The sequence below is a fragment of the Sardina pilchardus genome, chromosome 12 (genome assembly GCF_963854185.1).
Source record: "Sardina pilchardus chromosome 12, fSarPil1.1, whole genome shotgun sequence".
In the NCBI taxonomy this organism is placed as follows: domain Eukaryota; kingdom Metazoa; phylum Chordata; class Actinopteri; order Clupeiformes; family Clupeidae; genus Sardina; species Sardina pilchardus.
Genome location: NC_085005.1, coordinates 31634807 through 31661037, shown reverse-complemented (window position 1 = coordinate 31661037; position 26231 = coordinate 31634807). Strand labels below are relative to the sequence as shown.

Sequence of the window (26231 nt, the reverse complement as noted above, 5' to 3'; positions counted from 1 at the left end):
GTTTATGCTTTTAGTTTTGCAAACTCAGTGAGTGGTTTTGCTATATGTGTTAATAGTTTTAGAAATTGTGCTACAAGAATCACGATTAGTGCTTTAGCATTCAGAAAAAAACTGTAAAGGACAAAGGTGGGTCTCAGTAAGGAGAAGCATTCATTGAAATTGATAACGTGATATGAAACCACTACTTTGTTCATGCTCAATACCTAACGCATTCATGGTGGGAAAAACAGCATGGTTTATCTCAAAGGTGCTTCACATTGAATTAACATGATTCTGTTGGATAAATTCATTGCTGTGGCAAAATATGTCAGTTCAACGTAATAATGTTGTGTTTGATAGAAAAACGGAGGTTTGTTTAATTTTATGTTTTGTGAATTAGAAAATGTCACAAACCCTCTTTTCCTTTCCCCCCAGTACTACACACTTGATTCAATTATAAAAATGGATTACTCAATTGGAATAACTATATAATATGAGACCAATGATATAATAAGGGCTAACACTGTACAGTAATTGACACCCTTACATTGTTTTAGATTAGCACACCATATTTGTGAAATTGAATTCATTAAACAAAGTAGAACCTAATCCAAAAAAAAAACATGAATGAAATGTCTAGGTTTAAGAAACTGATTCATGCTGTGCTTATAACATGTTTTCATGTAATTTCAATGGAATTGACAAAGTTAAATTTATACGAAGTAATTTCAACATCACTGTGTGATACAGATGGCATGGACAGTAGGCACTCTGATATACTACTGTATGTATTGCAACATTAATACTACGATCAATAAGCAACACTGACTGCACCACTGATATTGTGCATGCTCAATACCTGACACATTCATGGCGGTAACAAAGCATGGTTCATCTCAAAAGCATAACATAAGATAAAACTCGACTGAAATTCTACTGGTCTCTAAGCATAGTCCTTAAGAAACTCATGAGAAAACGTTTGGCAACACTGTTAGCTGCATGATTATCTCAGTGTTCTTGCAAAGGCTCATGGGGAAACAATGTAATGGTGACACCAAGGCATAAAATGTGTTCATTTGCCTTTCTTGTTCAGTAGGCTACTAAAGTGCTTCACATTGAACTAATATGATTTTGTTTGATGAATTCATTGTTGTGGCAAAATATGCCAGTTCAACATAATATCATTGTGTTTGAAAGAAAAACATGAGTTTGTTCAATTTAATGGTTTGTGGTTTGGTAAATGTGACAACTATATTTTCCTTTACCTTATTTGATTCAATTAAAAAAGCTGATCACTCAAATGGAATGACTATTTTAACAAAATAAGGATGTGTTTCATCCAGAACTGTTTCATGTATTGTCATTTATTAATATTTGATACATTGGACAGCCCTGATTTTTCCTTTTTTTACAGTGCCATGGCCTGTAAAAGAGGTGCTGTGTCATCTTGATGTAAAAGAGGATTCGTGATCGGTAATCAACATGTTTTTTTAAATTGGATGTGGGTGCTTTGATTGCAATTTCACTCACGTTTTTGTGACCGCAACATCAGCTGTCATGTTTCATTCAGTCATGTTAGTGTGGAAATTCCTCAGATTTCTCTTTCAATTTCAGTTCAAATGGTATGCCTATAAAAATGCGTTCACTTAGCGCTCACTTAATCCAAACAACTTGCAGACGTAAGGTGAGTCCGATTATTTTTACTGATAGAATATCATAGATGAGACTGCTTCAAGTGTCCAAAACTAAAGGACTAAAAACTTCAATAATTGAAATTGTAGTAGGCCTAACACAGTGAAATTGGTTATTTATATTACTCATATTATTATACAGTATGAGTAATATAATTGTTTACTTGTTGACAGGAATATGGCTTGATATTTTTAACCTATCAATAGATCCTATTTACCTATCAATTTAGCAGAATGCAGTTTATCCAGTCATGGATCGGGGTGCCGCTCACGACTCACCCCCCACCCCCACACCTCCCCCACTCCCCCCTCCCATAATTTTAGGCATCATATCACGAAGTTCCATAGACCTCTGAAGTTCGCCTACAAAAAAGCTACCATCTTTGCCCATATATGGAGTTACGGTATCTGACGATTTTTCCTATGGGAAATTAACATGGGGATTTTGAATTATCACACCTGTTAAACTCTCGCGGGGATGACAAAATCGGAAATTCAGGTGTTTTCCTGAACACACTTTTGTCCTCTGCCTTCGAGAGTAATATGTGATCTCCAGTACGCGAAGGCGCCAGACTTTGATTTTCGCTACCCCAGAGCTAACTTGCAATGCAACTTGCCATTAAGTTAGTTAGCCAGTTAGCTCTGGGGTAGCAAAAATCAAAGTGTGCCGACTTCACGTACCGGAGATCAGAGAATGCACAAGAAGGCAGAGGACAAAAGTGTGTTCAGGAAAACGTCTTTATTTAAGACTATATCGTCCCCGCGTGAGTTTAACAGGTGCGATAATTCAAAATCCCCATGTTATTTTCCCATAGGAAAAATCGCCAGATACCGAATCTCAAAGATGGCAGCTTTTTTGTAGGCGAACTTCAGAGGTCTATAGTCATGTCACATATCGGTTGAAAGCTTAGACTCTCACGAATCAAGATATGTATAGTTCGTTATGAAAAGAAAAAAAAAAAAAACTTACTGTACTGTACTGTACTGTACCCCCCCTCCCACCAAACCCATCTCGAATCAGTGACTCCTTACCTTACAGTCCTTGTACGACCCCATAGCGATCTGCCAACCATAGAATGCTGGGCCTTCACATGTCCGTAAGAACCCATAGTAATGGAATATCCACGTTGTTTTATCCATAATACGTTTGGTAGATGTATAATACAGTTCATACAAAAGCAACAAACTAGAAATAAATAATCTGCGACTTGAAACTTATCTGTATAGCCGCGTAGCATTCCATAGCAAAGTGCTATCGCTAAGCTAAAAACATCGGAAGATTCGTCTGCCTCTTCCGCATTCATAGAGCCCTCCCATGTCTCTCTGCGACCTTTGGTTGTCGAGATATCCGTAACCGGAGGGGATTGGGCAAGAAAGCTGTCTTCTTCTTCTTCTTCTTCTGATTTTATTGGCGGTTGGCACCTTTTCTTTGTGCATTACCGCCACCACTTGACTGGAGTACGGAACAGGATTCACTACTCTACAGAGATATTCAGGATATTCAAGGATCTTTGTCTGCACTAGTATAACCCAAATAAACAAATAAATAAAACAAACAAAACAAACAAAAACAAAACAAATTAGAACAAAAAAAAAGATTTTATATCCTTTTCAGGAGGTTTGTATCTTTCAAAAAAGAAAGTAAAAAACCGAAAATATCCCCTGAGTTACTTTGCAATATTGTCTTCAGATCAAAGGACACATTATTTGCTACCAGCTGATCATTCAATCTCTGTCTTGCTTGATGGTATTTATTGCAATGGAGAATAACATGTTCTACCGTTTCTGGCGTTTGACTCTGGCAATACTCACAGAGACCACTATCGTGTTTTTTCATTACAAATAATGTGCTGTTAAGTCTTGTGTGACCCAGTCTCAATCTTGTCAGTGCACTCTCCTCCCACCTGGACCTGGTAGTGTGTGTGCCTTTCCCCACTTTCCCTTGTATTCTATACAAGTGTCTCCCTGTGCATCCATTGTCCCATATATGCTGCCATTTATGTGTGATCCTAGCCTTAACCATACTTTTTACCTCCGCCTTACTGTATTTGATGTTAATGTCTATATCCTCTTTTTCTGTTGCTTTTTTCGCATGTTCATCAGCCAGCTCGTTCCCCTCAACACCTATATGAGCTGGAACCCATATGAACGTCACCCTCCTTCCTGACGCTTGCAACCCATATGCTAATTGCAGAATTTCTATTATAAGGTCTTCCCTTGACTCAGACTGAAAGTTCTGGATGCTTATTAGAGCTGCACTTGAATCTGAGGCAATCACTGCTTCCATATAGTTGCTACTTTCTAGCCACAGCAAAGCTAGCCATATGCCCACCATTTCAGCTGTATACACAGCAAGGTTATCACTCAGTCTTTTCGCTATAGCTAGGTCCATTTCAGGAATCACATAAGAAACCCCTACTTTACTGTCAGTACTTTTAGATGCAAGAAAGCTGTCAATCAGGGACCTCCGCTTTGAATGACGATAACGCGGGACTGCAGCAAGTCTCGGAGATGGGACCGACGGTTCCGGGATGCTAAGAGTTAGACGGATCGATTGATATGTGACACTACCGGATATACCATAGAGCTAGCCCTTCCAAATCCATTCAAACAAGGAAATAGTCATTTCGGCCAAAAGAATTCAGAGATTTGATGGTGCATACAAACAATAAAACCCTTACTACACAAGAACCCCTTTGAGTAGAAACATAATCTTGGTGTCAAATGAAAGCTAACATTCTGGAGATTCTAGTTTTATCCACTTTTGCATGACACTGACTGTCATAGAATCAAAGAAAAAGGATAACTTTACATATTAATTTGCTACTCTGGCAGATTTCTAAAAATGACTCGCATAGGTATTTCAACACAAATAAATTTGTGAAAACTCCATATTTTAGCCCATAGTAATCTACTTTGAGTTACAGGCTCACAAGACCTGGTGTTAGGTGTTAGTTGTGTTTTAAGGCTGACATGGTGATCTAGAGGGCCCAAATGTGGGCAGTTCCAGAGATGTATGTTACCGGCTGAAAGAGAAAACAATATTCAAGCCTCTGTAGCCTAACCCTTTGCCAGTACATCACACAGTCAAACAGACTGTTTCATATAATACCTCTGAGTGTCAGGTTTCAGTAGAGGTCAGGTTTGTCATGGTGGGCCAAAGTATGTGGGAGCAGTCCCCTCCTGATGATGTGCAATGCGGGCAAAAACACCCCAAAATTAGGAGTTCCATAACAAGTTAAATTCCATAAAACCATAGTTGATACAATGATTAGAATAACTAAACTATGTAAGAATGTATCATTTAAATCACCATGTAGTTTCTGTTGTTTCATCAGATTTGTATTATCGCTGTCTTGCTTATATTTAAATCAGTTTCAACTTCATACTGTATAAGTCCCTCTTGCTTTTGATGATTAAGGCACCAATCTACAAAACAATGGACCAACGGAGCTCAGTGGACAGTGTCAGTGAAGAGGAAAAGCCATCCCTTACTGAAGAGAGGGCATCGAAAATGTATGCATTATGCTGATCACATTCAATAACACCATATCAGATTTTTACTTCTATAGATATTTATATTTCTACATCTTTTTAGATATTTCTCTTGGTCGAACAATGAAATGGAGGGAACATTCCACAGCCAGCTGAATGAGAGAGTTCGACCCTATTTAGACCTCATCGACTCCCTCCGCCTTATGGGAATCAATGAGGATCTGGCCCTGCCTGCGATAGCTGTGATTGGAGACCAGAGCTCAGGGAAGAGCTCTGTGCTGGAGGCGCTGTCTGGAGTGGCTCTCCCCAGAGGCAGCGGTGAGAACTGACTCAGCCTGGTCTCTATGAACACATTCACTGCAAATATTGCCACTATACAGCAAGTATTGCAGAGCTAGAGTACATTAGAAAGTACTCACACATGCATGTTGCACTTTTCTCTGTGACCATTGTACAATGCATGTGGTGTGTTTGATGTGCCATAAATTGGCAGAATATTGCATGTGTAACAAGGTTATTGGCAATGAGATAACATATTGAGATCAAATAAGCCTAGAGTTATTTTAAGGTCAAGCGAAGATTCTAACTAAACATTGATTTCACAATAAAAAAATATCTCTTTTTGTTCAGGAATTGTCACTCGATGCCCACTGATGCTGAAGCTGAGAAAGCTGTCAGAAAGGGCAGAGTGGAAAGCCATCATCTCCTACAAAGACATGACTACTGAGTTCACTGACCCCTCTATGGTTGAGGAATATGTTAATGCAGGTAGGATGGAGCTGTTGGTGTTTTTTACCACTAAGGTCCTCACTTATAAATTCTAGAATATACAGTAAAGAATATCTGAAGTGACAAAAAAGCAAAACTAACGATCACCCTGAATTGGCATGCCTCTGTATACCACATTCGTTTCAGTATACATACTGTACATCATTGTGATCTTGACTTTTGATCTCTGAAATCTAATCAGTTAATCCATATAAATGTTAGTACTGTAGCTGAAAAGTACTGCCACAGCCTTCGGTAGTGTTGAGGCATTACAGAGGCAATCGTGTACAACAATATGGCGGCATAGTGATACGGTCATGGTGCTCTTGCTGATGCTGTTATTGTTGATTACAATGTCACATGTTACACTTACATTTTAGAAATTTGGAGACAGATGTACAGTGCTGCTTCAAAGTTTGTGAACCCATGCTTAGGTTGACTAAAAAGAGGAATAAAACACCCATCTGATCTTAATGCCTTAAAGGTATACTATGCAACGTTTTTCAGTTCATCAATTCGTTCCATCTTGTTATATATGATTAAATGAGTCATTACCGGTCGAACAGTGTTTTTTTTGGCCGCTCTAGTGGTCTGTAGCGGTAAAACCACACTTGCAACTTCAAGAGACACCGGGCACGCACCCATGCTCTACTCCAGGAAGTGTCATGTAAAGTCTTATGAAAAGGCACGGCAGACTGACCGATTGAGGACTTTTGTCAAATATACACGCTAAAGCTGTAGGGGAAGCTCTGCAGAGAAATATGCAAGCATAAAACGAGCGAAAATGAAAGCGAAACCGGCGATGAAATCGCCAATCCTTTAAAGGCCCGTTATTTCATGGATCCAGGGTACTATACATCCTGATAAAGTTTTCTTGGCGTTTGGAATTAGAATAGCCCCGCTTCATCACAAACATACACTTCAACATACCCAGAGACTGGCATGGTTTTATTTTAGTTAGCCTAATAGCTGGTTTGATTTGCATTGAGAGATAATTTTATAAAATAGAGGTGCGTACTGTACTGTATATGCACAATGTATTTTACAGAAGAACAGCAATAAGGCATTAAGATCAATTTCCAAAAGATGATGTTTTATTCCCCTTTTTAGTCAACTTTAGCATGGGTTCACAAACGTTCAAGCAACACTGTAGCTTTACAATATGAAGTTGTCTAAGAGCAGGAATTATTCTGTCAAAGTGACCTGAGGATCCCTTCTTCAATGTGTCCGTTAGCCCAGAATGAGCTGGCTGGAGACGGTGTTGGGATCTGTGATGAGCTGATTAGTCTGGAGATCCTGTCCCCTGATGTGTGTGACCTCACTCTGATTGATTTACCCGGCATTGCCCGGGTTCCTGTTAAAGGACAGCCTGAGGACATTGGAGACCAGGTGAGGGGATTTTTATTTTTATTTTTTATCTTTATTTTTTTATTTTTCATCTTTTAAATAACGTTTTGCTCATTTGAGTCGGGGAGAAAATCTGTGATATGGTGAATTTATTATGATTATGATAACAAATGAGCATGTCATTTTATGCGCACACACACACGCACACATACACACACACACACACACACACACACACACACACAAACACACAGAAATACGGATACGATTGACCTCAGAAGTTTGTCTGTTGTAGATTAAAAGGCTCATCCTCAGCTTTATTGAGAAGAGTGAAACAATCAACTTGGTGGTGGTCCCATGTAATGTTGATATAGCAACAACTGAAGCTCTCAAGATGGCCCAGGAAGTTGATGCTGATGGGAAAAGAACTTTGGGTAATAGACATTTAACTAGCTATGTTCAGATGAGAAAATAATTATACAATTCATATTATTTACACTAATCTGTCTTTACAGCTATTCTGACTAAGCCAGACCTGGTAGATCGTGGCACAGAAAAGAACGTTCTGGATATTGTTCATAATCGTGTCATCCCGCTGAGCAAAGGCTACATAGTTGTGAAATGCCGTGGTCAGCAGCAAATTCAGGAAAAGGTGTCTCTAGTTGAGGCCACCAAGAGGGAGACAGATTTCTTCAGACAACACAAGTACTTCAGGTAGGTGGTTCTTATAATTAAAGTTATTGTTATTTTGTTTGAAAACCACTTCCCTTGGACTGGATCCAGATAGATTGGACAAGACGAATGTTAGTTTCATTGATATATTTTGTTTGTTTTTCTAAAACGGATAGTTCTGGTCCTTGATTAGGATTGGCTGAATTGCGTTCCATGCCGTTGTAAATTCCAGTCAGTGCCGCCGCTACCACCACGCGCATTACTCACTGTGCGTAGGGCACCAAAGGCGCGTCAGGGTCCGGTTCGCCCTGTCGGTACTTATTTTCCCGATAATGACCTGCGTTCTATACATTATCCCAGATAATGATTTAGTAGAAGTGCAAATTTGTTGATTCCAATGTTGTTTTTGCAAACTTGACAACAAACAATGTTCTTACAATATAATAATAAAATAATTGCCTCATAGAGTACTTCTTAAAGAAGACAAAGCCACAACCCAATGCCTGGCTACCAAACTGACCCAAGACTTGGTAGACCACATCAAAGTAAGTATTGAAGAGAGGCATACGGTACAGTCTTCGAGTTAGGATGCATACTGAGATTTCTACGTATAAAAAGGGTAGTTACAGTGTGTGCATTTGAAACTAAACTAAATGTTTTGCCATATTTTTTTTTACATTTTAAGTCATGTAACTATTTTTAGTTGTATAGCCTACTATATATATATATATATATATACAGTATATATATACTGTATCTCTCTCTCTCTCTCTCTCTCTCTCTGTGTGTTTCAGAAAGCTCTGCCAACATTGTCAGAGCAGGTTAAGATGGATCTCTGGAATTCGAGGAAACTCTTAAGTGAATGCCCAGAAGGTCCTCCTTCAGAACCACAGCAGAAAAAAGCATATCTGGTTGATGTAAGTACAGCAAGATCTCTATACAGATTATTTCTGAAAACCTCTCTATAACTCTGAATGAATAATGCTTCCGAGGGAAAAACTGTTTGAGAGATTGTGAAGAAATTGTGCATTAAAAAATGTGCATTAACGGCAATGTCTTTTGAATCAGATTGAGTTGCATCACCAACAGCTTTAAGTATGCATACAACATCAGCTGTGTTTATCTCTTCACAGATCTTGTCATTGTTCAATGAGAACATCAACAGCTTGAGTGCTGGTGAGGTGGTGAATGAGGAAAACCTATTCATTATCCTGCGCAGCCATTTCCAGAGGTGGAGCGATGACCTTCAATGCAGTCAAGCGTCATGTACGTTTCTCACAAAAACAACACCAATTCAATTATATATTTTTTTAATTACAAAAATGTACTCCCTTGACTGGTCTAGAAGAATATGTTTTCACAATCATGACAAGCATGAGGTTTTAAAGTTGCAGAGAGTGCACGCACATCCAACTTTTTACAGGGGCAGGGTAAAATGGAAACCGAAAAAATGGAAAAAGTACCTGCACACTGTTGCTGCTGCTCTCAAAGTGATTGACAACGTTTCAACCAAAACGATCGAAACGTTGTGCCAATAAATCACTTTTGGGAGCAGCAGCAAGCATGAGGTCTTACCCATTCACCTTTAGGCGACTTTATCCAACAGTTGGTAAAATGATGGAAGATGTGGGAAAGGAGTACGACCTGAAGCACAGGGGAAGAGAGCTCCCTGGTTTCAGCGACTACAAAGTGTTTGAGATTGTCGTCCAGAGGCTGGTGATGAAACTATTGGGCCCTGCACTGGACACTTTGAAAATCATTAGAGGTAACTAAAGTCCCAAATAAGTCACTCCATGAACAACTGAATATTTTCAAGTAGTTTAGTAATATAGTAATACACTTGACAGTTGTTGGTATAGATACACCATTATAGTAATGTTCAAATATTTTTTCTAGAAACTGTCCAGGCGCAGTTCATTGACATCTCCAAAATGTGCTTCTCAACCTATCCCTTCCTTGACTGTGTTGCAGTGGTACGTATGAATATGAATAATATCACAATGCTGTATCATCATATCATATCACCATATCATCTTTGACATCTTGACATAAGTGTTACGTCCCTCTGCACCCCCACTGGCCCTGCAGTGACAGTGCAGCAGCCTTTGGGTGGTGAATGGGCAAATCGGCCTTATTGTGTACACCTGACGGTGTGCACAAGAAGCTCCAGAGTTGGCCTTTAGAGATTGGCATTTTTGCCCACACCAGAGCAAGCCATGCTCGTGGGCGTGTGTGTCTTTTTTTCTATAGTAAACCCCTAGATTTTAGAGTGAATATTTATTTATTGCAATAAAAGGTTATATTTTTGATAAACCCTGATGTATGTCTCCATATTATGTTGCGGCTTCTGAGCCGGCCGTAACATAATTGGGGGCTCGTCCAGGATTTTGAACTTTTTTACTATGGAGACTGGACTAGAGTTTTGGTTTTTCTATGTTGTTTTGGTGAGTATGGTTGTTTAGCGTTTGTTTTTTGTTAATGTCTGTTTTTGCACTTCCTGGACAGATTAGTCTGCATGGAGGCTACCCCGGGGAGGGGGCACGCTTCAGACTGCTGCAGTAGGCTGTCCTTGGTTAACTGAGTTTAGTGTTAGCCTCGAGCCCGGTATGCCTCAGAAGATATAGTGATGTCAGTCTAGTTAATTTGGTAGGTCCAGGAACTGTGTTTCAGAAGCCGCAACATAATATGGAGACGGACATCAGGGTTTATCAAAAATAAGGTTGTTTATTGCAATAAATGTATATACACACTAAAATCTAGGGGTATAATATAGAAAACTAGACATGTAATTCCAAGGAAATTACGAGTGCATGAAAATGCAAAAATGATGAGGACTTTTATTTTGAAACAGTTGTGGGTAGAGGAAACAGTTGAGAGAGCTTAAGAGAGCCAGAAAGCCTGAGACAGAGAGTTGCTGCCAGGTGGCTTTGAACACCTGGCTTAAGATTCTAATTGCTTAACGACTTCATTGTGATGTCATAATCCAATGTTAAGTCTATGGGAGAAAAAATGTTTTAAAAAATTCATATAAAATAAACGATAAAGTTTTCGAAGATGAAAATTACATAGCTGAAGTCACCTAAGTAAGACCTACGCAGCGCAGTTTGAATGAAGTTTCTACGTCGAACAGTTGAAGCTGAATTGAACGCACAAAAAGTGTCTGAAGAAGAATAATAATAATATCGATAATAAGAATAAACAGCATAACAGTAGAGTGCATTTTCATGCACTCTAAAAAGACACACACACCCACGAGCATGGCTTGCTCTGGTGTGGACAAAAATGCCAATCTCTGAAGGCCAACTCTGGAGCTTCTTATGCACACCGTCAGGTGTACACAATTAGGCCGATTTGCCCATTCACCACCCAAAGGCTGCTGCACTGTCACTGCAGGGCCAGTGGTGGTGCAGAGGGGCGTAACAATAAGATGTTACCATTTCATTGAGTGAATATTTCAAGCTCAACACAAACAAATCAGTCTTCAACTTCACTCTCTTCATCACCATAGATGTGTCAGTCAAAATTACGTGATGTCATTAATCATTCAGAACAAGATTGACAAAATTCAGTCAAGACAAGAGGCCAAAGTGGAGGAGAGAATCCGGGAGCAGTTTGAGATGGAGAAGCTGGTCTACACACAAGACACCATCTACCTCAAGTCCCTGACAAAGATGGAGGAATCCTCACCTGTGAACTGGGCTGATTTTGACACGAGAAACAAATACCCAGAGATGTTCCAATCATATTATGAGGTGCATTGTCGTTCCAAACCATATATCTGACAGAAATTAGACTTGTAGTTACTTATGGACACAAGGAGACAATAGAAGACACTGCATCCTCCTTATAAACTTGTAGGTATTCTGTAACTACCCAAAGCATTTGGTGCTTGTCCTTTTAGATTAGGCATTTGAAGTGTACTGAACAAAGTGGAATCAGTTCAAGAGACAGTTGGGACGAGTGTAGCTGAAAGTTTCAGAAATCAGAAATGGTGCTAAAAGTGATTCAAATTCATACATTTCTATAGTGAAATAAACAAACAAACATGAGGACAGGATGGCCCGACTAACCTGACTCTCTTCTCTTTCTTTTTTCTCTCTCTCTCTTTCAGATAGTGATTCAGCGCCTAGCGGACCAGATCCCCATGCTGATCCGGTTCTTCCTGCTGAAGGAGTCGGCTCGGGTGCTGTGCAGTGAGATGCTGGGCCTCATCGAGGGGGTGGACTTAGAGAAGGCCCTGTGCGAGAGCTCGGACGGCAGCCGCAACCGCCATGACCTGCTGAGCCGCATCGAGCGCCTCAGCGAGGCTCAGGAGAAACTCAGCCGATTCATCTGAAGTGCCCGATTCATCCATGTTTTCAAGAAATGAAATCAAGTTGCCAGTATAATCAAATCAAATACTCTACTCTCGACATTTGGTGATGTTAAAATATAGCATGTATTTCATGTATTTTAAAATCTGCATGTATTTCATGTATTTTAAAATCTGCATGTATTTCACCTCAAATTATTGTAGTAATATGAAATAAAAATGAAGAGCTATACTACTTAGAAATCTTCAGTGTACTCTTTTCAGGTCCCTTTACAAAGCGAGTCACAGTAAGTCACACTCAATATGTTTATAAAGGCATTTTATTGACATTAATACTAACAGACATACATACATGAATGTACTTTAAATATATCTCACCAGTTCCAGCCACTCAAGAATGTCATGCAAGAGTATATGATTCAGAGGGGCCATCACCGTGGCCTTACAGCACACTGCTCAGATGCTCTTTCATAGAAAGAATACGACACAATGTACCATCATCATGACACACACACATCTATCTAAAAATAAATCTCAATTTACAGAAACAATGCATAACGGAGAGTAAAGTACAGGTCTGTTCCTACCTCAAAATCAATCCAAATAAGTTCAGAAGTAACAGTCCTACAGGTCTTGAATTGCAGGGACCACAGGAGTATTAAGCAACAAAAAACAATTGATCATACATACATACATACATACATACACACATGGGGTTAATCAATAACCCTCTTGTGACATCACCAGAATATCGTTGTAATATGTTTTCACAAAGCTACCTCTCATTATCACTTCATAAAGTTGTTGTTTTCTTCTCGAAGACAAGTGCAAAAAGTGATGCTTTAGGGACACACACACAAGCCTGTTATAACCTGTCAAAAATCAACTCACTTAATACCCTCAGTGCAAACTCTACTCATCTGAGAAGTCTGTGAAGAACTGTTCTACACAAAACACAAAATCAAAACAGACAAGCCATCAAATCCGTAAATATCCACATACACGTTCTAAATCATATGCCACTGAAGCTGTGCATCACTGAGTCATGCAAAAGGCACACACACATGAACGCAAGATTTGATAAGGTACTGGATTTTGCACAAATAAACAGAAATACAAGTTTTGACAGGAAGCTTGTTGTCGCTGTGATCACATGTGCTAAGTTACAGTGCAGCAGTTTTCAAGAGGTTTCAGGGATTTCACACACAGACACATGGGCTTTGCATTTCAGCTGACTATAGGCTTCAGGTCCATTTCAGTTGACTAGGCCTCAAGTTTGCTTTGTCCAGTCTGGCATACTAATGTGGAAAGGGACCTTTGACTGAGCCAGAATGAGGAACTGGAAAATGGTACTGGTGCTTTAAGTGGTACCATAGGGAGAGGATAATGTGGTGTGATAGGGTGCTTTAAATGGTACCATAGGGAGATGATAGTGTGGTGTGATAGGGTGCTTTAAATGGTACCATAGGGAGAGGATAATGTGGTATGATAGGGTGCTTTAAATGGTACCATAGGGAGAGGATAATGTGGTGTGATAGGGTGCTTTAAATGGTACCATAGGGAGAGGATAATGTGGTGTGATAGGGTGCTTTAAATGGTACCATAGGGAGAGGATAATGTGGTGTGATAGGGTGCTTTAAATGGTACCATAGGGAGAGGATAATGGAGTCTATGTGGTATAATACATTTGGGGAGTGCAACACAATGTCTCATCCATACTTTATAAAACTATGTGACCTTTTGTTGACAGGGAAAGCGAGGTAACTAGCTCTCTACATAAAGATTTCTTTTCAGTATAGAATATAGATTTTTTTTTAAGCTCCAGCAGTTTACAATCCGAGGAAACACTGTCCCCATAGCATAGCAGTAACAGTCCTCAAGGTCATTTAAATAACATTCTAAGTTCTATCAACCACAGCATATACAAAAAAACATTTGGCACAAAACATGTGTATGTGTATGTGCATTATGTGAATATAAATGTGTATATTGTCAACATATCGTAGAATCTTGTTTTCATGACCATGACCCCAGTTGGAGGCGATCAGCTGTTCTCACACACACACACACACACACACACACACACACACACACACACACACACGTACACTCTCCATGATATCAGCATAAACGCATTTAAGAGGAAGTAGAGAGCATTTGATCAGAGATCAGTTTGCTTTGTCTTGTCTTTTTCCATCATCATTACTCAGTATCAAAATATCTCTATGTCGGGAAATCAAAATGTACAACCTTACACACAGACACACACATGAACACTTTAAAGATGGAGAGAGAATGTCCCTGGAGGTGTCAATGAAAAGAACTAGGAGAGGAGTTATTCAGGATATGGGATGTGGGTGTGTGGGTGTGTGGGTGTGTGTGTGTGTGTCTGTCTGAGTGTGTGTATGTGTGTGTGTCTGTGTGTGTGTGTGTGTGTTTGTGTGTGTGTGTGTGTGTGTGTGTGTGTGTGTGTGGTCTGATCAGGTAACAGTGATGGAAGATAATTCCTCCATAAGTGACGCCTCCAGCGGGGGCTCAGCTGCTGCCCGTCTCTAGGTGCGGTTCCGGGCTCTCCACCAGGGGGAGCTGCTCCCTCCAGTAGGTGAAGTGGCTGTAGGTGTCACTGCAGGGGAAATCAGAAGAGCTGGACCTCAGCAGCAGAGGGAAGACGTGGTCCACCACCTCACCCAGACGCACGTACCTGAGGAGAACAGACACAGAGAGTGAGACAGCCGCACACACCGACATACCGTCAGAAGAAAAGGGATGAGGAGTCAAACAGAGGGCGAGAGGGGATGAGAGGATGAGGGGTCAAACAGAGGGAGAGAGGGATGAGGGGTCAAACAGAGGGAGAGAGGGGAAAGGAAACAAGATGGAGGCATGGGAGGAAAAGGCCTGAAGGGGCTGCAATAAGGGGATAAAGCCGAAGGGTACAGCGGTCAATACATCACTCTAATGAGGGGATACACTCAAAGCGGAAATAATAGAATAGAATAGAATAGAATATATACTTTTTTGATCCCGTGAGGGAAATTCAATTCTCTGCATTTAACCCAATTTAACCGAATTAGTGAATACACAGCACACAGTGAACATACAGTGAGGTGAATCACACAACCCAGAGCAGTGAGCTGCCTGCCCAACCAGCGGCGCTCGGGGAGCAGTGAGGGGTTAGGTGCCTTGCTCAAGGGCACTTCAGCCGTGGTGGACTGGTTGGGGATCGAACCGGCAACCCTCCGGTTACAAGCCTGATGTGCTAACCAGTACACCACGGCTGCCCCTAATGAATGTCCTGACAGCAGAAAGTCCAGTGCAGTTTAGCTGAAGTTGGTGGGTTCTTGGTTTACTTGGTTTGCTTTAGAATAGATGGTGTGGTGTGGTGTGGTGTGGTGAGGCTTTGTGTGGTATGATGTGGCATGGAGTGGTGTGGTATGATATAGTATGATATAGTATGGTGTAGTATGGTGGGGTGTGGTGTGGTGTAGTATGATGTAGTACAAGTATGGTGGGGAGTGGTGTGGTGTGGTGTGGTATGGTGGGGTGTGGTGTGGTATGGTGGGGTGTGATTCTAACATGTTCTGGTGAGGTGGGGTGGTGTTCTGGTGAGGTGGGGTGGTGTTCTGGTGTGGTGAGGTGGTGTTCTGGTGAGGTGGGGTGGTGTTCTGGTGAGGTGGTGTGGTGTTCTGGTGGGGTGGTGTGGTGTTCTGGTGTGGTGAGGTGGTGTTCTGGTGAGGTGGGGTGGTGGTGTGGTGAGGTGGGGTGGTGGTGTGGTGAGGTGGGGTGGTGGTGTGGTGTTCTGGTGAGGTGGTGGGGTGGTGTTCTGGTGTTCTGGTGAGGTGGTGGGGTGTTCTGGTGGGGTGGTGTGGTGTTCTGGTGAGGTGGTGGGGTGGTGTGGTGAGGTGGTGGGGTGGTGTGGTGTTCTGGTGAGGTGGTGTTCTGGTGTGGTGAGGTGGTGTTCTGGTGAGGTGGGGTGGTGTTCTGGTGAGGTGGTGTTCTGGTGAGGTGGGGTGGGGTGGTGTTCTGGTGAGGTGAGGTGGGGTGGTGTTCTGGTGAGGTGGTGTTCTGGTGAGGTGGGGTGGTGTTCTGGTGAGGTGGTGTTCTGGTGAGGTGGGGTGGGGTGGTGTTCTGGTGAGGTGAGGTGGGGTGGTGTTCTGGTGAGGTGGTGTTCTGGTGAGGTGGGGTGGTGTTCTGGTGAGGTGAGGTGGGGTGGTGTTCTGGTGAGGTGGGGTGGGGTGGTGTTCTGGTGAGGTGGGGTGGTGTTCTGGTGAGGTGGTGTTCTGGTTGTGTGGTGTTCTGGTGAGGCGGGGAGTGTGTGTGGTGTTCTGGTGAGGTGGGAAGTGTGTGTGTGGTGTTCTGGTGAGGCGGGGAGTGTGTGTGGTGTTCTGGTGAGGCGGGGAGTGTGTGTGGTGTTCTGGTGAGGCGGGGAGTGTGTGTGTGGTGTTCTAGTGAGGCGGAGTGTGTGTGGTGTTCTGGTGAGGTGGGAAGTGTGTGGTGTGGTGAGGCGGGGAGTGTGTGTGTGTGGTGTTCTAGTGAGGCGGAGTGTGTGGTGTTCTGGTGAGGTGGGAAGTGTGTGGTGTGGTGAGGCGGGGAGTGTGTGTGTGTGGTGTTCTAGTGAGGCGGGTCCTGGTTCTGACGTGTTGGCGTGGTTACGTACGAGGACACGTTGGCCTTGGCGTGCTCCTGCACCAGCTCTCCTTTTGGGTTGACCGTGAAGATCCTGTTGAGGGGCACGCCCACCTCCTTATACGAGTACACGTCCTACACACACACACACACACACACACACACACACACACACACACAACCACCACCGTCAACAACATACAGTATAGTGAAGATCCTGTTGAGGGGCACGCCCACCTCCTTATACGAGTACACATCCTATCAGACCAACACACACACACACACACACACACACAACCACCACCGTCAACAACATACAGTATAGTGAAGATCCTGTTGAGGGGCACGCCCACCTCCTTATACGAGTACACGTCCTAGCAGAGACCAACACACACACACACACACACACACACACACACACAACCACCACCGTCAACAACATACAGTATAGTGAAGATCCTGTTGAGGGGCACGCCCACCTCCTTATACGAGTACACGTCCTAGCAGACCAACACACACACACACACACACACACACACACACACAACCACCACCGTCAACAACATACAGTATAGTGAAGATCCTGTTGAGGGGCACGCCCACCTCCTTATACGAGTACACGTCCTAGCAGAGACCAACACACACACACACATACACACACACACACACACAACCACCACCGTCAACAACATACAGTATAGTGAAGATCCTGTTGAGGGGCACGCCCACCTCTTTATACGAGTACACGTCCTAGCAGAGACCAACACACACACACACACACACACACACACACACACACACACACACCACCACCACCGTCAACAACATACAGTATAGTGAAGATCCTGTTGAGGGGCACGCCCACCTCCTTATACGAGTACACGTCCTAGCAGAGACCAACACACACACACACACACACACAACCACCGTCAACAACATACAGTATAGTGAAGATCCTGTTGAGGGGAACGCCCACCTCCTTATACGAGTACACGTCCTAGCAGAGACCAACACACACACACACACACACACAACCACCACCGTCAACAAACTATAGTGAATAAACATACAGCCACCTAACCTACTGTATGTCTATATAGCCCTGAAAAATCCACCATTGACTCTAAATCTATACGCTAAAGAGCAGATATATGCCTCACACTGCATGACACAATGGCATTCACATAGTGTGTGTTTAATTCAATATTGTGTATTTGTGCGATGGCCATTTGGGAGTGAGAGGTCCAGGACTGACCGTAGGCCGGTTGCCGAAGGCGGCGTAGAAGGGCTGTGTGTTTGGGTGGAAGAGGTTCTTGATGTCAGTCAAACACTCCACTTTGAACTTCTCCGGTTTCTTTTCAATCACCTCCCTGCAAAGCAACACCAAAAGTTAGACAGTTAGACTGTTTGTGGAGTGTGTGTGTGTGTGTGTGTGTGTGTGTGTGTGTGTGTGTGTTTGTGTGTGTGTGTCACCTGTGCAGTGCTAAGAAGAGGCTGCTGGGGCTGAGCATTACAGGGCCTTGAGGCAGCATGGTGTGTGTGTGTGTGTGTGTGTGTGTGTGTGTGTGTGTGTGTGTGTGTGTGTGTGTGTGTGTGTGTGTGAGTGTGTGTGTGTGTGTGTGTGTGTGTGTCTCACCTGTGCAGTGCTGAGAAGAGGCTGCTGGGACTGAGCATTACGGGGCCCTGCGGCAGCATGGTGTGTGTGTGTGTGTGTGTGTGTGTGTGTGAGTGTGTGTGTGTGTGTGTGTGTGTGTGTGTGTGTGTGTGTGTGTGTGTGTGTGTGTGTGTGTGTGTGTGTGTGTGTGTGTGTGTGTGTGTGTGTGTGTGTGTGTGTGTGTGTGTGTGTGTCTCACCTGTGCAGGGCTGAGAAGAGGCTGCTGGGGCTGAGCAGTACGGGGCCCTGGGGCAGCATGGTGTGTGTGTGTGTGTGTGTGTGTGTGTCTCACCTGTGCAGTGCTGAGAAGAGGCTGCTAGGACTGAGCATTACGGGGCCCTGCGGCAGCATGGTGTGTGTGTGTGTGTGTGTGTGTGTGTGTGTGTGTGTGTGTCTCACCTGTGCAGTGCTGAGAAGAGGCTGCTGGGACTAAGCATTACGGGACCCTGCGGCAGCATGGTGCCCCTCTCGTTGACCCAGTGCAGGTAGCCGCGCGTCATGTCCGCCATGCCAATGGCCCTCGCCGAGCAGTACAGGAACTTATAGCCGTTCCTACACACACACACACACACACACACACACACACACACACACACACACACACACACACACACAACTTAGACCCGTTTCCACTACACAAACACATACAGGAACTTATAGCCGTTCCTACACACACACACACACACACACAACTTAGACCTGTTTCCACTACACAAACACATACAGGAACTTATAGCCGTTCCTACAACACACACACACACACATACAACTTAGACCTGTTTCCACAACACAAACACATACAGGAACTTATAGCCGTTCCTACAACACACACACACACACATACAACTTAGACCTGTTTCCACAACACAAACACATACAGGAACTTATAGCCGTTCCTACAACACACACACACACACATACAACTTAGACCTGTTTCCACAACACAAACACATACAGGAACTTATACCTGTTCCTACAACACACACACACACACTTTCTATGTCAGCTGCTTCACACATATACATCACATTCCCAGATAGGAGACAGGTATAGTCTGTAGCAAGCATATACATTTCTGCTTTCATGAAGGTCATGATTGATTGATTGATTGATTGATTGATTGATTGATTGATTGATTGGAATACAGGAGTGAGAGTGGTGTGTGCTTACTGGCTGATCTTGTGGTAGAGCTGTGCGATGCCCTGGTGGGTCCAGTCTTTGCCCAGAGTGGGCAGGATATGTCCAAGTGTGTCTGACCTGTACAGGGGACGCGTCATTATTAGCATGAGAAAGCAGGACAAACAAGAGTACCTCAAACCTCACACTGGACTTGATGATCTCCCATTCATGTTCTTTACTCATGTTCTACACGTACACAGAGTAGCTCAAACCTCACACTGGATCTGATGATCTCCCATAATGTTCTACACTTACACAGAGAACTTCAAACCTCACACTGGATCTGATGATCTCCCATTCCTGTTCTTTACTCATGTTCTACACGTACTTACACAGAGAACTTCAAACCTCACACTGGATCTGATGATCTCCCATTCATGTTCTTTACTCATGTTCTACACATACTTACACAGAGTACCTCAAACCTCACACTGGATCTGATGATCTCCCATAATGTTCTACACTTACACAGAGTACCTCAAACCTCACACTGGATCTGATGATCTCCCATAATGTTCTACACTTACACAGAGTACCTCAAACCTCACACTGGATCTGATGATCTCCCATAATGTTCTACACTTACACAGAGTACCTCAAACCTCACACTGGATCTGATGATCTCCCATAATGTTCTACACTTACACAGAGTACCTCAAACCTCACACTGGATCTGATGATCTCCCATAATGTTCTACACTAACACAGAGAACCTCACACTGGATCTGATGATCTCCCATTCATGTTCTTTACTCATGTTCTACACGTACTTACTACAGATGGACTACTGTAAATGAAAGGAAGTCATAATCTATAGGCTTGTTTTCATGAAACACCTGAAGAGTTGATTTCTGATCATTTGATTGTTAGATAGATCTGTTGTACATCGATGTTCCGTGACTTGAGCACACAGTCCTTTAGTCACATGAGTTCAGAGTTGAGAGTTCAGAGGTCATGTCTGTGCAGCCGGCCGGCTGGCTTCTCACCTGGTGATGGTGCCGTCGATGTCGGAGATGACGATCTTGTCGTCCCAGTTCCACAGGTAGATGGTGCCCTCGCAGCGGCACGTTCCCTGATACTGCGTGGTGACGCTGAACACCGCGTCGTTTGGCCCGTCCTTCAGCTGCAGGCTGGCCTGAGGTCACAGGGGTCACGGGGTCACAGGGGTCACGGGGTCACAGGGTCAGGGGTCAAAGTTCACTGGGATTGAGTGACACTGAGGACTAGGCCGAACGCACCGCTTTATATCTTCACTGGGATTGAGTGACACTGAGGACTAGGCCGAACGCACCGCTTTAAATCTTCACTGGGATTGAGTGACACTGAGGACTAGGCCGAACGCACCGCTTTATATCTTCACTGGGATTGAGTAACACTGAGGACTAGGCCCAACGCACCGCTTTAAATCTTCACTGGGATTGAGTGACACTGAGGACTAGGCCCAACGCACCGCTTTAAATCTTCACTGGGATTGAGTGACACTGAGGACTAGGCCGAACATGCCGCTTTAAATCTTCACTGGGATTGAGTGACACTGAGGACTAGGCCGAACATGCCGCTTTATATCTTCACTGGGATTGAGTGACACTGAGGACTAGGCCGAACATGCCGCTTTAAATCTTCACTGGGATTGAGTGACACTGAGGACTAGGCCAAACATGGCGCTTTAAATCTTCACTGGGATTGAGTAACACTGAGGACTAGGCCGAACGCGCCGCTTTAAATGCCTTTACAATGCTGTCATACAAATCTATTTTAAGTCAGTACTCAACCAAGGATGTGGTCAGTCTCTTATTTATCTTTCTCAAATCACATTGCTCTCTAATCCAAAAGAGGAAGGAAGACATACATTGCCATGCATAGCCCATCCCTGTATATTACAACCTCATAGCTGTAGACATTTAGCTAAATCGATTCAGAAGCCTTGGTTATTGGTTAATAGGCAGGAAATGACTGCACCCCAAGCTGCAAATGGAAACTCTAATCACATCTAGTGCAACCAAGATGGCAGGGCACTGCAATATTCACACAGATAGTGGATGATGTCGATACACCACACAACTCCTACAGTAAACCCACACAACTAGTGCAGGAAAATCACTCATCAATACACAGTAAACCTACATAACCCATACTGTAAACCTACATAACTCATACAGTAAACCCACACAACTCCTACAGTAAACCTACATAACTCATACAGTAAACCTACACAACTCATACTGTAAACCTACACAACTCATACAGTAAACCTACACAACTCATACTGTAAACCTACACAACTCATACAGTAAACCTACATAACTCATACTGTAAACCTACATAACTCATAGAGGGAAATCACTCAATAGTTGAGAGTGACACCAGAGACAGACACTCACAAGTTGTTCGGAGGAGAGGCGGAGTGTTTTCTTGTAAGACACGCCCCCTGGAGTAAGCGAAGGCTCTGATTGGATGGTTTGGGTCTGCTTGGCAGTTCGGTGGTCCTCATCACTGGATGATGACTCTTCCTTCCTCCTAGAGTAAGTACCAATACAACACTCAGTTGGACGTTTCTGACTCTCAGTTAGCACAGCTAAACACTCTAAACACTCTGAAGTCTACAGACCCTTCTACTGCAATATTTCAGATGTACACAGGGAACAGGCACTAAACACAAAGAGAGAATATCTTAACGAAGTGTTGTCTTTAGTGACCTGTTCATGGCGACCATCTTGCCTGCCTGGTCTGCAGTCCCACAGGTGCCATGCTCTGACACAGAGTCCTGGGGGGAGATGGAGAATGCAAGAGAGATGACATACTGTACTGTAAAATTACGATGACGATGACATACTGTAAAAGTGCATGTGAATTATACATATAATAAAACCATATGAGTACCATATTAAAGGAATACGCCACCCAAAAATGAAATTAAGCTAGTCTCGGTCACCCCCAGAGTTAGAACAGTGAAAAAAACCCGGTTAAAATCCGTCCGGGCATTCTCCTGCTTTGGGAGCAGCGATTTTAGCTTTAGCTTAGCACAGTTGCTGTAGATGAAGGGTGTCAGTGAGCACGTCCTCCAAAAAAGTGACCGAGACGTCTACATTTTTTTCTAAATATATCTTGGGAGCCGTGTGTTCAAAACGAGTACAAATCATAATGCAAAATCGAACGAGACTATTACCTGGGCAGATCTTTACTTGGAACTATATTCAGCCTCATCGCCGACGAAGCACCGCTAGCTAGGCGCAAAGTTCTCACGTAGCACCACTTGAATCCCATCCCGTGAAGTTCCAGTCAAATAGAAGTTGGGAGTTTACAAGACTGCTACGTGAGAACTTTGCGCCTAGCTAGCGGTGCTTCGTCGGCGTTCTAACTCTGGGGGTGACCGAGACTAGCTTAATTTCATTTTTGGGTGGCGTATTCCTTTAAGTGTGTGTATTAACAGTGTATTGTTTTGCAAAATCAATGTATAAGCCGCAGCTAATTGCTGGGAAATTACGGTATGTCTTTTTTTAAGGGATGTGTGTGAGGAACACAAGGATGTGTACTGCTTTAGTGCAACTAATAAGGGATGTGTGTGTGTGTCTGAGGAACATAAGGATCATTACCGCTTCCGTGCTACTAATAAGGGATGTGTGTGTGTGTCTGAGGAACATAAGGATGTGTATCGCTGTAGTGCTACTAAGGGATGTGTGTGTGTGTGAGGAACATAAGGATGTGTATCGCTGTAGTGCTACTAAGGGATGTGTGTGTGTGTGAGGAACATAAGGATGTGTATTGCTGTAGTGCAATAAGGGATGTGTGTGTGTGTGTGTGTGTGTGTGTGTGTGTGAGGAACATAAGGAGGTGTACCGCTTTGGTGCTACTAATAAGGGAGTGTGTGTGTGTGTGTGTGTGTGTGTGTGTGTGTGTGTGTGTGTGTGTGTGTGTGTGTGTGTGTGAGAGGAACATAAGGATGTGTACCGCTTTAAGGGGTGTTTGTGTGTGTGAGGAACAGAAGGAGGTGTACCGCTTTGGTGCTACTAATAAGGGAGTGTGTGTGTGTGTGTGTATGCGTGTGTGTGTGTGTGAGAGAGGAACATAAGGATGTGTACCGCTTTGGTGCTACTAATAAGGGAGTGTGTGTGTGTGTGTGTGTGTGTGTGTGTGAGAGAGGAACAGAAGGATGTGTACCGCTTTGGTGCTACTAATAAGGGAGTGTGTGTGTGTGTGTGTGTGTGTGTGTGTGTGTGTGTGTGTGTGTGTGTGTGTGTGTGTGTGAGGAACATAAGGATGTGTACCGCTTTGGTGCTACTAATAAGGGAGTGTGTGTGTGTGTGTGTGTGTGTGTGTGTGTGTGTGTGTGTGTGTGTGTGTGTGTGTGTGTGTGTGTGTGTGTACCGCTTTGGTGCTACTGCGACTGCGCCAGGAGAACCACCAGCGTCCTCCTTTCTTGGGCATCTTCTCCTTCACGATGCTCTCTACGGTGGCCTGCAGGGGGCAAGGCACACAACCAAACATGCTGAAACCAACTGAAAAACTCAAAACGCAAAATAAGCACTGAACGTCCAACGCAGCCCAGGCAAGCACACAGAATGGGTAGTAGCATTAGCATGAGTGTGTCTGTCTTGTTCTAGACTTGCTCTACACGTATTTACCTGCGTATGTGATATACATCAACAGGCAAGTGTTGTGGTAGTTGGGTGTGTGTGCTGAGAAGATGTCTGGCTAAGCTCTCTAATGCTCATCTTTGCATGTGTGGGAAAGGAGTGTGTGTGTGTGTGTGTGTGTGTGTGTGAGAGAGAGAGAGAGATAGAGAGAGAGCTAGTGTATGTGTGTATGTCTCTGTGTGTGTGTGTGTGTGTGTGTGTGTGTGTGTGTGAAGAGAGAGAGAGAGAGAGAGAGAGAGAGAGAGAGAGAGAGACAGAGAGAGAGAGAGAGAGAGAGAGCTAGTGTATGTGTGTGTATGTCTGTGTGTTTGTGTATGTGTGTGTATTGGTGAGGCAACACATACTGGGATGACTCCAAATGCCTCCCTTAAGCAACTCAAGAGGAAGTGCAGCGCAGAGCAAGCGCACTCAAAGCACGAGAACTGAACAGCCAATAGGAAGCCATGCAGTGGGTGAGGAGAGAGCGGGGGGGAGGGGGGGGGGCAGAGGGGGTTATTGAGGGAAAGAGCTGTGGAGCAGATTACAGTACACCGCTCACAGATGCACTGCTTACTCTCTCTCTATTTCTCTCTATCTCTCTCTCTCTCACACACACACACACACAATCTGTCTCTCTCTCTCACACACACACACACACACAATCTGTCTCTCTCTCACACACACACACACACACACACACACACATGCTCACATACACATTCTTGTTCTCTCTCTTTCACACACACACACACACACACACACACACACACACACACGCACACAGACACACACACACACGCACACAGACACACACACACACACACACACACACACACACACACACACACACAGACACTAGGGCTTTGACTCCGAACTTCGTTATTCGAATATAATTCGAATTTTTGAAAAATATATGATATTCGAACGAATTTTAGGCAGCTCTTAATATTCGAACCTGTTATGAGCATTATTTTTTGGTACATGTGTTTGCATGCAAACTTTGTTTTCAGATTCAGCGGCTTTCTCACATCTGTTAAAGTCGTGAATCATGAGCTCATTAGCAAGGCTATTAGGCTTACTCATCTGGGCTCCTGTAGGTGATGTTAGCGAGTGGTTTGACTAGCCTATTCAGTTTCCCCACGTGTGTGTAAGTTTCAAGGTAAGCTAGTAACTTCCTCATTGGGACAGGCCCTTTTAAGTCTTGGAGTTGGAAGACATTGTATTGAGATGGTCAATCAACTTGAATGCAAGAGTTTTAATCTGTGCAGCATGCTAATCATGCTAACCGGATAATTTAGCTTGTTGTCTTCTATGCGTCATTGCTTTCACGATTGTGAAGGTTTAGGATGCATGTCGAGGGACGGGTGTCCATTGAGCGCGCACGAGGGAGGACGAGAGAAAGCGGGCCATGGAGAATGAGTTTAGGCTACTTAGGCTATACTGTTTGGTTAAGTTGTATGCATAGTGCCTCCACCTGAACAGCGTTATGTCGGTGCAATCAAGCTTCCAGGGATCTTGTTTTCATGGAGACAGACGCGGTCTGCACGGAGTGGAGGGGCTGTGAACGTGTGTGTGTGTGTGTGTCTGTGTGTATGTTTGTGTGAGAGAGAGAGAGACACAGAGGCATGAGTGACAGAGAGACGGAGGGAGAGCAGGAAAAGGAAATTCAGCTTAATGAATGCTGCGTGTTTTTCCAATAGCATAAAAATAATGGTCAAAATATTATTAACAAATATTCGAATACATTCGAAGTTTGATATTAATAACCAAACGAACTTCGAATATGATTTTTGGCCAAAAGTCAAAGCCCTAACAGACACACACACACATTAACTTACATTAACTTAGAACAACACATCTGATAAACTAAACTAAATGTGACAGCTTCCCAAAACAAC

The 26231-nt window shown here is 43.4% G+C and overlaps 2 protein-coding genes across 4 annotated transcripts in view; one reads left to right on the top strand and one right to left on the bottom strand.

Annotated features, from left to right (window-relative positions):
- Nucleotides 1-1644: 1644 nt before the first annotated feature.
- Nucleotides 1645-12499, top strand: LOC134097742 (interferon-induced GTP-binding protein Mx2-like). 3 transcript variants are annotated; one of them, XM_062550685.1, is made up of 14 exons: nt 1645-1663; nt 5092-5186; nt 5269-5483; nt 5796-5933; nt 7168-7322; nt 7576-7714; nt 7796-7994; nt 8419-8497; nt 8747-8869; nt 9086-9218; nt 9559-9717; nt 9849-9925; nt 11501-11704; nt 12064-12499. In XM_062550685.1, exons 2-14 carry the CDS (start codon nt 5110-5112, stop codon nt 12286-12288), a joined length of 1923 nt encoding a protein of 640 aa, XP_062406669.1. In that variant the 5' UTR covers nt 1645-1663; nt 5092-5109; the 3' UTR covers nt 12289-12499. The 3 variants fall into 3 exon arrangements, with proteins under 3 accessions (XP_062406669.1, XP_062406668.1, XP_062406667.1); XM_062550684.1 differs by lacking the exon at nt 1645-1663 and adding an exon at nt 3696-3879; XM_062550683.1 differs by lacking the exon at nt 1645-1663 and having other exon boundaries at nt 5011-5186.
- Nucleotides 12500-12575: 76 nt separating this feature from the next.
- lpin1b (lipin 1b) overlaps nt 12576-26231 on the bottom strand; it is a 35611-nt gene continuing 21955 nt past the window's right edge. The window contains exons 12-20 of the mRNA XM_062551031.1: nt 24086-24175; nt 22417-22484; nt 22102-22237; nt 20707-20855; nt 19712-19798; nt 18941-19093; nt 18143-18257; nt 16919-17022; nt 12576-14965 (exon numbers count right to left, since the gene is read on the bottom strand). Coding sequence (XP_062407015.1) covers nt 14800-14965; nt 16919-17022; nt 18143-18257; nt 18941-19093; nt 19712-19798; nt 20707-20855; nt 22102-22237; nt 22417-22484; nt 24086-24175 — 1068 coding nt within the window. The 3' untranslated portion in view covers nt 12576-14799. The remainder of the gene's footprint in view (nt 14966-16918; nt 17023-18142; nt 18258-18940; nt 19094-19711; nt 19799-20706; nt 20856-22101; nt 22238-22416; nt 22485-24085; nt 24176-26231) is intronic.

Bases quoted from the DNA above. Each gene is read 5' to 3' on its own strand.
- LOC134097742 (XM_062550683.1), top strand. From the start codon at position 5,083: ATGATTAAGGCACCAATCTACAAAACAATGGACCAACGGAGCTCAGTG. The intron at 5,484-5,795 runs GTGAGAACTGAC...CTTTTTGTTCAG, and splicing joins GGCTCTCCCCAGAGGCAGCG to GAATTGTCACTCGATGCCCA. The intron at 11,705-12,063 runs GTGCATTGTCGT...TCTCTCTTTCAG, and splicing joins TGTTCCAATCATATTATGAG to ATAGTGATTCAGCGCCTAGC.